The 15,444-nt window shown below is 38.9% G+C and overlaps 1 protein-coding gene across 2 annotated transcripts; it reads right to left on the bottom strand.

Moving 5' to 3' along the window:
- Positions 1-2,357: 2,357 nt before the first annotated feature.
- Positions 2,358-14,301, bottom strand: LOC108707555 (protein TESPA1). Of its 2 annotated transcripts, none has more exons than XM_041582576.1 (9): positions 14,221-14,301; positions 10,926-11,122; positions 8,140-8,185; positions 6,605-6,651; positions 5,787-5,840; positions 5,223-5,259; positions 4,152-4,235; positions 3,596-3,804; positions 2,358-3,102 (listed from the first exon to the last, which is right to left on the bottom strand). In XM_041582576.1, exons 2-9 carry the CDS (start codon positions 11,089-11,091, stop codon positions 2,978-2,980), a joined length of 768 nt encoding a protein of 255 aa, XP_041438510.1. In that variant the 5' UTR covers positions 11,092-11,122; positions 14,221-14,301; the 3' UTR covers positions 2,358-2,977. The 2 variants fall into 2 exon arrangements, with proteins under 2 accessions (XP_041438510.1, XP_041438511.1); XM_041582577.1 differs by having other exon boundaries at positions 8,140-8,182.
- Between the last annotated feature and the right edge of the window lie 1,143 nt (positions 14,302-15,444).

The raw sequence follows: 15,444 nt of genomic DNA, 5'->3' as shown, positions 1-15,444 counted from the left end.
ACCAATTGTCAATAGGGTCATCAACAAACTAGGCTTACTGTGGTGAATTAGCAATGCTGATGTGATCATAATTGAGAGCGACCCTTTAACATACTCATGGAATGGTGACAGGCCCAAACTGTCTTGGATTCCTGTTCTGTAATCTCTCAGTGAGTGTCCCTTTTTCCCCTTGTATTATAGTAAGACAATGCCAGATTCTGCCACATGGCTAAGTCTTTATTCTATTAAAAACCAAACCACCTGCCCTGCATCAGTATTAAGCAGTGCATATGTGCATTAAAATTATTTTCTGCCACTATACAAACCCGACCCAAGGCGAAGTTCTAGGGAAAGCTAGTAACAAACAATATTGAATAATGAAAGTTCTGGAGAGTGGGGAGAAAATAAAACAATAAATCCTGTTATTATACAGAAGTTTTGATTAAAAAAGACTAATTTATACTAACCATAATGCTTTTGCTAAATTATTATTGTATATTCCTGATATATATTTTGGTAAATGAGGTCCCAAAAGGCACCTTGAAATAGAATATGGAAATTTGAGCAATAGAAGTTAAACCTTTTTATTGCTTTATACTTCCCTCTGCTGGACAAGCCAAGCTATAGCAAAGACTATCATTATAATTCAAGAATTGGCATCAGTTTTTTAAAGTGCAACAGAAAGCGATAATAAGTGCAGTTATAGGCCCTGCGTTTCTCCACAGTGAGTTGCACCTAAGACCATTTTCATTAAGGTACTTGTGTCAAAATGTGCTCTTTGCACTTTGGTATAATTGTGCTCAGCACAACTATGCCTCTGGACCAGGTGGTAGCACCAGGGTTTGCACAGCATCCTGCGTCAATCGCTGCAGTTCAGTTGTGCCAAAGGATAGGGTGCACATGTCACATACATGATGTTGTGCTTCAAATCACACTTGCAGAAATACATGTGCCCTAATGTTTTGTTCTGTGGGCCGGTGGGACACCAAGAAAAAAATCGGTTGGCCCCACCAGCCCAGAACCGTTCTCCCTGCGCATGCATGTACGTTTTTTCGTCACTGCAGAAGAGGAAGCGCAGGAGCGGGTCTGGGCTGGCGGGACTCAAAAGAACTGGGCCCACCGGGTTTTTTCCCGGTGTCCCACTGACCCAGTCCAACTCTGTATGCAGGCCCTTGTTGTGGCAGCCCCGGTGTGCCTGGATGCCCCACTCCGACACTGCTTATACTAAAATGAATTCCAAGAGAATTTTCCAGACCCAATTTATTTGACTACCAGATCTTTGGTGCACTAATATGCCCTGGTCCAATATCACATCTGTGCTAAATCAGCTGCATTGCTTTTTTTCCAAGGTGGCTTGGGCCAGAATTATCTTTTGCCTCCTGGAAAGTGGTGTTATGTGAACGCCCGAACTAAAAGAAAGATATAATATGTATTTATTAGCAAATGAATTGATAATTAAAATGTTATAAAAATAATCATTCATATTTATTCATCATAATTCATTTTATAATACGTTGATGCAATTAATAATGAAACATTGATTAGTGCTGCATTTTACAATAATAATGAATGCTGGTGATATAGTTGTTACGTTTGTGTAACTACTGCTAGATATTGCAAGACGAAAATTGTATGTTCTTTATCATAATCATTATAATTGGCTTAGATATAATTTATTGTTCCCCCAAATTGCACATTCACTGGAAAACTGATTCTGCAATAAACATCAATCAGGATTGCGGCCGTCTGACATATTGTAGCTAGCAAAAAGGAAATACAAAATGTTCTCTTAAAAGCATGCTTTAATAATAAATAATAAACAGGAAACACCAGGGAACAAAATTAATCAAGTATATACAGTGCACCCAGCCACTACTGAGCCATAATATATACAGTGTATCCAGGCACTACTGAATGATAATATATACAGTGTATCCAGTCACTACTAACCATAATGCTTTTGCTAAATTATTATCGTATATTCCTGATATATATTTTGGTAAATGAGGTCCCAAAAGGCACCTTGAAATAGAATATAGAAATTTGAGCAATTTAAGTTTAGCAGTTAAACCTTTTTATTGCTTTATACTTCCCTCTGCTGGACAAGCCACTACTGAATGATAATATATACAGTGTATCCAGCCACTACTGAATGATAATATATACAGTGTATCCAGCCACTACTGAGCCATAATATATACAGTGTATCCAGCCACTACTGAATGATAATATATACAGTGTATCCAGCCCCTACTGAATGATAATATATACAGTGTATCCAGCCACTACTGAATGATAATATATACAGTGTATCCAGCCCCTACTGAATGATAATATATACAGTGTATCCAGCCACTACTGAATGATAATATATACAGTGTATCCAGCCACTACTGAATGATAATATATACAGTGTATCCAGCCACTACTGAATGATAATATATACAGTGTATCCAGCCACTACTGAGTGATAACAGGTAAAGTGTGCTTCCAGTCAGTACTGATTGATAATATAAATGAATCCAGCCACTACTGAGCAACAACAAATGCAGTGTGTCCTGCTACTACTGAGCAATCATATCTACGGTGCATCTCATTAGCAATATCCTGCATTTTCACCCACGTGATTATGCCAGAGGCCACCGAAACCCTGTTCCGACACTCACAGATTAAACAGTTTGGCAGAAAATGAAAGCTGCAGCTGTTTAGTATAACATTTTTTACATATCTCAAATTTCAAACTTGTGTATGATATCTCAAACTTCAAACTTGTGCATGATAATAAATAAATTACCTCTTGTTGAAAAATATGAGGCTATTAGAAGTAACTTCAGAGTTACATGACCTGTATAAAAGAACTTGGCCTTCAACCTTGGCCTACAACATATACTGTAATATCTTTATATTTTACAACAGGGGCTACTTTATTCACTATATAAGTAAAACCTAGTGAGCAAATCAACAGAAGTAAAGGAATCCATTCCCCATGATCATTCTTTCATAGAAATAATATCTGTACAGTCTCAATGCCTCTGGCTGGAGTTATGTTCAGTAGTGGTGCCGTCATCATATGGGAATACAAAGAATTATAAGAGTCGAGTGAAGTAGCCGTAGTGGTGAGACCTGATGAAAAAACATGTATTGAGTTATTATTTTAAAAGGTTAATAAAATAAATCTGACCTCTTTGAAAAATATCAAACACTCTCCTTAAGAGATAGGTCACATAAAAATACCAACTATAACCATTGTGTTTTTGAGCAAAATCTTCATATGCTACAAAGCATCTACTGTGAAGCATAATACTGTACTTTTAGGGTCATAGGAGTATCTTTTTTTAAAGGGGTTCATTATACTAAGTGGGGGGCTCAGCCCCATGCACTTTATTATAGGAACCAATGATAGCTACCAGCTAAGTCATTCAGGCCAGGGGCATGTTTAGGGATATACACTAAGTACAGTTAGTGACCCCCCGATGAGGACACATTCCATATATGTATTTCTGATTAAGCACTGGGATTAGTTTGGACACCTAAATGAGACATAGAAATAGTAAATATATGTCAATGTGATATTCACCAAATTTTAAATGTATTCTCTTTCTCTCTCGGTACTTACTTTCCGGCAGATAACTAAAGTTTTCCCTCTCTACTCTTTGCATCTGGGATTCCAAAAACAGTTTAAAATCAATGCCCGCAGCCTGGGATGGACAGCTGAAAAACCGGTTGGGAATGGTATATGCAGCACAGGGATCTTCACAGGCAAAACCAAGGTTATAGAGGATGTTCTCTGCATCTTCCTGGTACAATGACAGTATTTCTGATACACTGGATTGATAGAATAAAACAGAATGAATCAAGAAGTTAATACTTTTTTTCTGAATACCATTAACCCAAGAGTTGCTTCTAATACCCTTAGATAATACAGAAACTATTGTGCCTAGAACAAATGAATGCATTAATGTTCAATGTCCTCCTTAGGGTCAAGACACAATTGTAATAAAACACAATTGCAATAAATTAGTTTAAACCTTAGTTTAATACCAAAAAGCTGTTTTGAGCAGGAATATACTATAAATCATGAGATACTGTGCATGCCTTGAATTTATATTCAAATGGGGTTATTCCCCTTCCTCTGGTTCAGCTAGCTATTAGACAATTTTCATAGATCCTACCTGGAAGTGGTCTTGATGGTACTGCTGGATGCCATGCTGTTCCCCAAGTGAGAGAACTTGGCTCGGGCTTTCTCGCCATCCATCCTGCTTGCACAGAGAATTCATTTAATGAGCTTCTCACATTACAAGTATAGGCCTGTTTTACAATCCTAGAGCAAACACATTTACCAGGAATTTAAATTTAATATAACAATAAGGATAAGAGAGCTTTTGCCCTGGGAAATAAATCCAAGAGGGACTCCCGCCCAGTAAATGTCACTGGTTGATCAATGTACAACAGAAAAATATAGGGACCCTGTGGGTTAGACATTTCTCAGGCAGTTTCCCCTTTGTATTTTTGGACACCTAAAGTGGTCCTTTGAGTCACCAAGGCAGCTATGTCTCCTTTCCTGGGTCTTGTGTAGTTGGATTTAGGTTATTGTTGCCCAGTAGATGGCAGCGTTTAAAAGTATAAAGTGGTATAGTTAGGGTTGCCACCTGTCCGGATTTCACCTGGACAGCCCGGTTTTTGGAAGGGCTGCCCGGGTGAAAAGTTGAAGTTAACAACATGGTGATCAGCCAATGTCTTTAGCCCCGGCAACCCGACGTCAATGGCCTGATAACACCTGGTCACATTCACATTAAATTGCACTCAAGGGTGGTATATGAAGTATCACCAAATAGCTAGTGTTAAATGCTAAAAAGTGAATAGATGGTACAAGATTCTTTTAGCAAAGTCCTAACTAAAGTGACACCAGGGGCCTCAAGAAATGCCATCTGTCTTGAAATGGTGATGGGTGTCTCCAAGTTAGGCAGCACAAGATTCTGAAGATAATTGTAAGCTGTTGTTGTACTGCAACTCCCACCATCACTCTGACAGTCAAAGAGCCACAGTTACAGGATATCTTACTTTGCTTTCACCTAATGCATTGCCTGTTTTCTCATCTTTGTAGTTGCAAACTGTCTCACAGCCTGAATATTATCAAAGCATATAATCAGTCACGCCTAATAGCATCTAAAGCACACAATTACAAGTTAACGTGCAAAGTGCATGATTACAAGATTACAAGACTTGTTTGCAAACATTCTTACCTAGCAATGCTCTTCCACTGATCAGATATCAGGATTGCTAGAGAGGAAACCAATTGTATTAAATCAGATACTGACACAATGACACGTGTAAGTTGCAGTAATCCTAATGCATATCATATATATATATATATATATATTCATAAATCAATGGCATTGTCTTGTTAGGACTGAGCTATTATATATTCAATATAACATACTAAGCAAATGCTCCATTTGAGCAAAAATAAACTCTCTAAAGGATTTTATTGGTGTCACGAAGGGACACGAAGGAAGCTGCCACTGGTGTAGCAGAAATGGTTGGCCTTTTAAAATAATATAAATGTATTGCAATAAATTTGGAACTTAAAGGAGAACTAAAGCCTAAACAAAGAAGAAGACTAGAAATCCAATCTTTTTTTTTACTGCAGCCATTTGGCAGGGAAGATCCGTGCCTCTGAATATGCCCCCAGTTATTGTCATTTTAGCTAGAAACGTAAAATGAATTATTGCTGTCCATGGCAAAACAAATGTCTATAACAGGTTGAGGACATTATCTAATTCTTTATCATCTAGCGTTGAATTTACCTTCAGCTCCCAGGTTGAAATCATCATCAGTGCTGTTTTCTTTACTCCATGTGCCTGCAGGGGAAAATGTCAATTAGTGCCACTAAACGGCTAAATATTTGAACATTGCCCAGTCCTATTGTGGCTGTACACCCCATATGGGATGAAAGTTACTTCTGAGCTTGGAAGCATGATTTACAGTACACAGTAAAATATCTGGCTTTGAATGCACAAGTCTAAATGTGACCATAGATGGGAGTATGTGCCCTGCATCATCAGCCCATGGGCCAAACGGATGGACAGAATATGGGGGCCGGTAGCCTCTGAGCAATTTCACATTCATTTCTTTTGAGGGCTTTACATTTTCATTAAAAAAAAATCATCTTTGTTTCTATGTTTGGCCACATGATGGCACTGTTTGCTGCATGTATGGAAGTTTCACATTTGCATTAGCAGCTTTAAAATGTCTTTGGAGGCCTTAAAGGGATAATGTCATGAGAAAACATGTTTTCTTCAAAACACATCAGTTATTAGTGCTGCTCCAGCATGTATGGGATCTGTTATCATGAAACCTGTTATCCAGAAAGCTCTGAATTACAGAAAGTCTGTCTCCCATAGACATTTTATGCAAATAATCCAAATTTATAAAAAACTATTTCCATGTACTTATAATAATACTTAATCCTTATTGGAAGCAAAATCAGCCTATTAGGTATATTTAATGTATAAATTATTTTCTACTAGACTTCAGGTATTTTCAGAAAGACTTCATATCCGGAAAACTCCAGGTCCCGAGTATTCTGGATTACAGGTCCCATACCTGTACAATTGTTTATTACCTTTGAGAGATTGAGGCGTATCTTCAGGTGCTCCTTCCACAGAAGATCTACAGGGTTTGGAAATATGCAATGTTTCATTACGGTGAAATATATATAATTATCTATATATGATTGTCTAGGGGCAAAAGAATAAACACACTTCCTGCTAGATGCAATGGGCCACTTACATAGGTGCTAATTTGCACAAGTGCAGTTGCCAAGAGCGACCGATTGGCAACCAGTTTACTGCAAGTAAGAAAATACTGAGCAAAATAAACAGAAATTTATTTCAGTTACAAGGGTCCATCTGTAATATCCACTTTCCTAAACTAAAGGAAAGATTGTTTGTGCATGAGATGTGCTAGCTTTAGAAGCAGCAACAAAACATTTTGACTTGGTGTATTTTAGATGCATTTGGGTGGGACGTTAGCATTGGCGTTTCTGCAGAAAAACGCAAATACTGGTGTTGCGTGACGGATGTTGGCTCACAATCACCCAGTGGGTATTGCTATATTAATTCCATTCATTTCAATAGGGCTTCATTTTGTGCGTATTTATGCTCGGCTGCACGTTTTTAAAAACGCATTGTAAAAATGACACGTTACCTTGCCCTAACTGTCCCTGTACAATTAAATTAACTCTTGAGTTTCTGACTTTTAGTTGAGCCAAAAGCCTGCTCTTAGCAGTCCAATACAGTCTAATAATTCACTAAAGATAGAAAATAGATGTAAATTGCAAAGCTGCTCATAGAAGCATCCCAAAAAATTTTACACCAACTACTATTTTGTGCTAAGATGGCATTTTAATAAATGAAGCAATTATTACAAAAGGGGTGCTTCTAATACTTGGGGGCCCAGAGAAAAATGCCCTCTGTTTCATATATTATATTGGCAATTCCTATGGTCATTTTGCTTCTCAGCTTTAAGCAAGCGAACAGTTTCACTGTTATACTGCTGGGTCACAGGGTGGCACTGGGTGTGCCTGATATTGCTAGTTTGCACTTTCCTAAGAAGCAGGGCACATTTTACACTTCCTCTGCACATCCTCTGCTATGAACTAACCGTGGGATATAGTAAACCCCTTCTATATGCAGTGGGCTCTCTCAATAAATGCACCCAAATGTGCATTTATTGCATTTATCCTTCCACCTTTTGATACTTTTCCTCAGTGCTCCGCCGGCGGGACGGTGCAGCTGTACAGGACTTGGCTTTTGTCAGCTCACTGGTAAACACAGGATGTGAGGTTTAGCTGAGAAACAGTCGGAAACTAAATTTAGTACTTTGTTTTGTATTCATTCTATTTTAAGAGACAGTTCATGATTTCCTTTGGGGTTTGGCCGATCATTAACCTAACCTGTATTGTTTGATCATTCAATAAAGAAAGACATTGTAACTGCTTTGTAGATGAGAATAATAAATGGCCCAGTTCCTGATATGATCCACCTGCATGAAATAGCAGCTAACACATAGGCACAGAGCATTCATTTGCCATACTGGCATACATTGTCCAATATTGCTTTTTTTTTATTATTATTGCGTGTCACCTCCCATAACTACCTGCAGTCTTGAAGCCAATGTTGGATCATGTTAATGGAACTTCCTTCTGAAAACAGAGTGATCAATATTAAAATGACAGAATGTGACATTAGTCAGTAGGCTCAGTGCACCCCTAGTGCTAAAGATGCGCCATGCGTTCATTTAGTGTGTCCTTAAAATACTTTCTTAAACAGTGCCCCTCCCATTTGTTGCATAACTACAACACTGTGTCAGCATCAGAAAACTCTGGTTGAAGCTGCAGTTTTAAAATGTCAGAAGTTTAGAAACTAGGAATGATGGGAGTTGCCTGTATTGTAAAAACTGAACAATGCAGCTTAGAGGGATCCGAATTTATCTCATATTATATAAAAAAAACATGACCAAACTCCCATGCCCAAGTTTAGCTTATTTATTAACTTATTTATTAAAAACTCGATAAAAACGAGTGGCAACCTGAATCAGGCTTTTTTCCTGAATTGCTTGGATATTTTAAGTTTTTGCCTGAAAACCCCAGTCAGATTTTTTGGGCTAAACCCAGCGCAGACCTAACTAAAATTGAGATAGGTGCCTCTCTGGCTTTTTTGCAGATTTGGGGTATAATAAATCTCACAATAACAAGTTTGAGATTTCTAGTGAAAAAAACTCAAATTTCTTGAGATTTTGACATTCAGATTTTAATAAATAACCCCACAGTGCTTGAATTACACTCACAAATCCATAAGGGCTCATTTACTATAGCAAGTGCAAAGTGCAAAAGTGAACGCAAACCAGTATGTTTTTACCCACAATGCAATGTGATTTCCCAGGATTTTAAAGTAAATGTTGGCTCCCATTACGTAGCGTGCTCTTCAGCTTGCACAAATGGTATGTAAATTGCATTCACATTTTGCTGGGAACAGTGTGGGTACAATAATCATGGCGCCAGTAACTGCATTAGTGTTCAATTCATTAGGTGCAAATCAGTGAATGTAGGTGCTTTTCACCTTATTTTGCAAAGCAAAGGAAGCGCAACTGTCATATTTAAGGCAAAGTGTAAATATAATGTGCCATATAATTTTGTGCTTTGCACTAGTATTACCAATTAAGCCTCTAGTGTAAAATGTTTCTATTAAATAGCATCAAAATTGGACTGAAACCAGGGCAGCAATTTTCATCCAACTAAACTGGGCCAATAATAACACCAGCGATATAAAAGTTTAAGAGCAACATATTTAAAGGAGAACTAATGTTTAACATAAAAGTAGGCTGGAAAGACTGTGTATTACCGTATATACTCGAGTATAAGCCGACCCAAGTATAAGCCGAGGTACCTAATTTTACCTACGAAAACTGGGAAAACTTATTGACTCTAGTATAAACCTACACAGATTTAGAGTGCTCACCTGAACGTAATTACCCTCTCGGGTGCCGGGTGCTAGACAGTCCACAGGACCTCCTGCTCAAGGTCCAAATATTTCGAACATCCAAAGAAAACTGTAGCACACCGATCAAACTTGTCTTGTGAAGAAAAGTGTTTTTATTGGCTCACGGCAGACATAAAGTTTGGCAACGTTTCGGGCCACGCAGGGCCCTTTATCAAGCCTTGATAAAGGGCCCTGCGTGGCCCGAAACATTGCCAAACTTTATGTCTGCCGTGAGCCAATAAAAACACTTTTCTTCACAAGACAAGTTTGATCTAGTATAAACCTAGACACAACTACAGCCCTGTCTCCCAGCAGCGCACATTCTGCCAAAGCGACCCCCCCAGCGATCAACCGGACTTCTTTGCAAAGTTGATGGTGACAGAGAATTGCCAAACAGATTACTGTGTGCATTGTCCCACTGTCCCACTACCATGTGCAGAGGGTGCTGTGTGATATTGCAGTCACTGTTATTCTTTCATATAACCAACAGAGGGCGCTGTGTGATATCTCCCCAAGTGAACTGTTGGTATAGGAATGATTAAAAGTGACTGCAATCTCAGCTACTGCCCGCTGACCCGAGTATAAACCGAGGTAGACTTTTTCAGCACATTTTGGATGCTGAAAATCTCGGTTTATACTCGAGTATATACGGTATATGCTGAGATTCTGTACCAGCCCAAAGCAATGACAGCCCTTTAGCAGTAAAGATCTGTGTCTCCAAAGATGCCCTAGTTAGAGTCCTGCATTGGTCCATTTTTTGGAACCCGTACCTGACCTGTACCCGCAACCTGCAATCCGCAACCCAGACCCGCAACCCGCATTCTTACCCGCTCGGACCCGCTACCCGACCCAACCCGCAAGTACCTTATTCGCAACCCGGACCCGCGACCCACTGACCATCAAGAATCAAGAATTGCTGTCATTGTAAACCGGAAGTGACATCATCGGAAGTAGACGTGATCAGAAAAAAGGAGTAAAAATCACTATTGAGAAGACCCTCGACCTGCAAACCCACACAACCACTGGTTTTTGTGGGTAACCTGCGGGTACTCGACAGTCAGGGGCGGATTAACGCCTAGGCTACCCTAGGCTATAGCTTAGGGGCCCATTGGTGGTAGGGGCCCATGGGTTTTTTACTAAAAAAAATTTTTTTTAATTTTAAAAATCTACCAGGTCCAGGTGCGGGTCCAGGTGCGGGTCCAGGTTCCCCCCCCGGGGACTGGGAGAAGTACAAGGTATGCGGCGTGTGTGCACAGCGTGATGATGCTCTCTGCGTTAAACCAATGGTCAGCAGAACTGCTTGAATAGGCCCTTCCTGACTAGAACTGGCATTTAGGAATAATCACCTCCATCAAAAACACATTCCATGCCCTGACTAGCACAGTACTAACAATTTGTACTCACTTTCTGCAAATACGTTATCCAGATCTTGGTATGTGAATGCTGGCATTTTCATGATTACATCCACGGTTTCATCCTCATCCACCACTGTCTGCCAGTGACGTGAGCGTTGCATCCAGGCTGAATGGCGCTCGGATGTGCAAGACCTCTTTGAATGTGAGCATTTCATGTGCGATAGGACTTGGCACCAGCAAGGCACACTGCCGGATGACATTAAAATAATGGAGGTTTTTACTTTACAGTTACCTTAGTGCCACTTACCCAACCTGACAAAGTCATAACTAAAGGGGAAGCTGACACAGCGAGAGGCCTATAGGACAACAAGCCCTTTAAGGCCAAGCAAAGTTCCCATGTATTTGCATGTGGCAAAGGAGGAACACTTTTGCCAGGGGACAGGGTCATGGAGTTACATCCCTTTTGACAGTACAGGTATAGGATCCATTATCTAAAAACCCATTATCCAGAAAGCTCTGAATTACGGAAAGGCCATCTCCCATAGAATCCATTTTATCCAAATAAAGTATTTTATTTTTAATTATGTTCATTTTCTCTGTAATAATAAAAAAGTACCTTGTACTTGATTAGGGTTGCCACCTGGCTGGTATTTTACCGGCCTGGCCGTTAAAAATGATGGTAGATCCCAAAGTTATTAATAGGGAAAAAGATAAATATATTGGAAGGCCGGTGGCAAGCTTATACTTGATCCAAACTAACATATAATTAATCCTTATTGGATGCAAAACCAGAATATTGGGTTTATTGAATGTTTACATGATTTTCTAGTAGATTTTATGAAGATGAAGTTCTAATGAAGAACTAGTGTCCTTTCTTTCTGCCCTGCTGGCCACGCAACAGTTCTACAAATGGAACAGCTTATAGGCAGGACTCAATCACCTTTTTATTGGAATATATGGATTATATACAATCATAGGTCAGATCTTTGGTCTCTCTATCTCTCCAAAACCAGTAACAAGAATGTAAAATAAGACTATGCATTTTAAACAATATTGTTATTCTGTACAGCATATGTATAGCAAAATAAAGCTAAACTATAATTATAAATGACATATATTTACCCTTTAATTCTCTCTAAGCATATACACATATCTCAAAACTTTCGAAGGCAATCCCACTTTAAAAAATGAAAAAAACGCCAGCGTTTTTTAATAACTTTTATGAGTTTCTGGCACACATGATATGATGTCACTTACATAAGATTAAGGAGGATGTAGCTCTGTTATTTCAGTTTCCCTGGTCTAAGGTGGCGAAGGAAACTCTGGCGAAAGAGGTAACGTTTTGTAAAATTCATACTTTAGTGAATTTGGAGTAACGACCATTCACCTGAGCGAAAATAAGCCTGGCGAATGTGCATGAAACTAGTGACAGTCTCTTTCGATAGCGAATTGTCGTCTACACTTTTGATGTCCCTGCGATGAGATTTCTGGCAAATTGTTGATATCGACGGCCACTTCGCCCTTTAGTAAACCTGCCCCATAAACTCACTTTTATAGGACACAAATATTTCTTAATATGTCATTCTCATTTATTCTAAGTCAGGAATGTTCAAGTGGACACACTAGGATTACATAGAGACATTCAAGGGCCCGGTATGTCCTGCAACGAGTTTAAAAATTGACATTCCTGTTTGAATCACATAATTTGCATATAATATCCTGTAAATTATATCATTATAAACAGTGACTAGCGATGTTGTCAGTTATAAACGGTGAGTAGTGATGTCATTTTTGTCACATGACTCGCTAAAACTTGTGTATTATATAATAAATAAAGTACCCTTTGTTGGAAAATATGAGGATATTAGAAGTCTTTCGCCTCGTGCTTTTATATGGTCATGGAACTCCTCATATCCTTATATTTTACAATAAAGGGTACTTTATTCACTATATATTATACAAAAGCCATGAATATCCTTTAAATTATATCCCTGTAAAGTGTTGTTAGTGATGTTGTTGGTTATAATCAGAGCTTTGTGTGTCAAATATCAAGTCAGGCTGTAGCCAGAGGCGTATTTACCATGTAGGTACTCAAGGGCCTGTGCCTAGATTGGCAGCTTTAAACGGTGACCCTTGGATGCCTATATGGTCCAAAAAAAAACTTTCTGAAAAAAAACACCACTTCCCCTGCTGCTGGAAACATTACTATCAAATCTGGCAGCAGATGTGGGGGTCCCAGTAGCAGCATGCAGGCGGAGGTGACGTCACAAGTATTAGTGCTGCACAGTGACGCCACATCTTTCAACATCACAATCTGTAGTGTAACTGGCTGTAGCAGTGAAACCTTTTCACTTGTGAACTCTCTGGCTGGATACACTCATGACAGGTGATCAATGTGTTTCAGACTTACCAGTGGGCATAAGATAAAGTCAGTTCAATCTTATTAGTGACTGGCAGCACTATGCATAAACAGCTGCTGACCCTACATTATATAGATATTTTCAAGTGTAGGAAAGTGCAGTTGTAACTGTCTCAGCTTTAGTTTTGGGAATATACAATATGTACGGTATAATAGCTTATAATAATTATCCATTACCTATGTTCCCCTTAGGCCAGGGGGCAAAAACATTTTGGATTCTCTGATTTACATGCATTGCATGCATAATTTGCTTTATATATTTGTATATATTTTAATGCATTTGTCTTGCTGTAAAAAAACTCAACAAAATCTTAAAGGGGTTGTTCACTTTAGAGTTAACTGTTAGTATATGTAAAGAGGTACATTCTGAGACAATTAATTTGCAATTGTTGTAATTTTTTTGTTTTTTGGGGTTTTTAAGTTATTTAGCTTTTTATTCAGCAGCTCTCCAGTTTGCAATTTCAGCCATCTGGTTGCTAGGGTCCAAATTACCCTAGCAACCATCCAACTGATTTGAATAAGAGACTGGGATATAAATAGGGGAGGCCTGAATAGAAAAACGAGTGATACAAATTAACAATACCAATGCATTTGTAGCCTTACAGAGCATTTTTTTAGATGGGGTCAGTGACCCCCATTGGAAAGCTGGGAAGAGTGAGAAGAAGAAGGCAAATAATTCAAAAACTATAAAACAATGAAGACCAGTTGAAAAGTCGCTTGGAATTGGCCATTCTATAACATTTTAAAAGTTAACTTAAAGATGAACAGACCCTTTAAGGCTCCTTCCCAAGCCTGCCTTCCTCCCATTTAGGGTTCATTTAGAATTTACAATTTCCCTTTACCCCCCCCCCTTATAATATATTTGTTCTTTAACAAAAACAACCTGAATTGCAAACAAAACACCCAGGCATCACCATTCACTTACCAAATGCTCCGGCTCTGACTTCAACTGCCGGCTTGAACTGCAGTGAGAAAGTCCCCAGCAGATGCTTATGGTACAGGAAGTTTATGTGACAGTTATGTGAGGTTATCTTGACATGGCAAGGCTTTTTTTTTTTTGTAAAACCACAGATATGTCATTTCTTGCTCTCCATCGTCGCTTCCTAGATCTCTATCACAAGTGGCTGAAATTACTGTTATTAGTTACCAAGAACTGCGCACAAGCATTTGCATATAGCAGCCGGTGAGCCAAATTATACCTGAACCGGAAGTACAGTGAAGGCAGAGAAATGAGCTTCCCTATCAAGTACCTACAAAGTCTTACAAGGTACAATTTACTCTTTACAGGAGTTTTTTTTTTTAAATTTTAGTTACAATCTTCCTCGTAAATCTTTATAGCTCTTAGACACACAAAATAAACACTCTGCAATGCCAAACAAGTGTAGTTTTTTACTGTATTTACCATGCTCTGTTGTTGCCTTGTAGAAAGAAACATAGAAAGTTTACACTGAAATGTGCAATGATTTACACAAGTAACTGTTGGTTCTGTGGAGCTGGGCCCTTCTTCCATCTGTCTCTTAAGGGCTAGTTCACACGAGGAGATTCGGGGAGGTTTTGTCGCCTGGCGACTAATCGCCTTGTTTTTTGTGCGACTATCCCCCCGAACTGCCTCAGCGTTTTTCCACATAGGCTACAATGCAAAGTCGCCTGCGCTAATGCACACGCGGCGATGCGTTATCAATAGTCGCCCAAAGTTGCCTCAATGACGCAAAAGACGAGGCGATTAGTCGACCAAGTGACAAAATCTCCCCGAATCTCCTCGTGTGGCCTTACCCTAAAGGGGTGGTTCACCTCCCAGCTAAATTTTAGTATGTTTAACAAATGGCCAATTACTAGCAACTTTTCCGTTTTCTTGTAGTTTTTTTCTATAGTTTTTAAATTATTTGCCTTCTTCCTCTGACTCTTTCCAGCTGTCGAAACATCTAAAAAAACAAATGCTCTGTAAGGCTACAAATATATTGTTATTCCTCATCTTTCTATTTAGGCCCTCTCCTATTCATATTCCAATCTCTTATTCAATTCAAGGCATGGCTGCTAGTGTCATTAGGACCTTAGCAACCAGATTGCTGAAATTTCCAAACTGGAGAGCTGCTGAATAAAAAGCTAAATAACTAAAAAAAACACAAGTAATAAAAAATGAAAGCCAATT

Source organism: Xenopus laevis, chromosome 2L, assembly GCF_017654675.1.
Source record: "Xenopus laevis strain J_2021 chromosome 2L, Xenopus_laevis_v10.1, whole genome shotgun sequence".
NCBI lineage: Eukaryota > Metazoa > Chordata > Amphibia > Anura > Pipidae > Xenopus > Xenopus laevis.
Note: the sequence above shows the minus strand (reverse complement) of the source record. Positions and strands in the feature narration are given on the sequence as shown.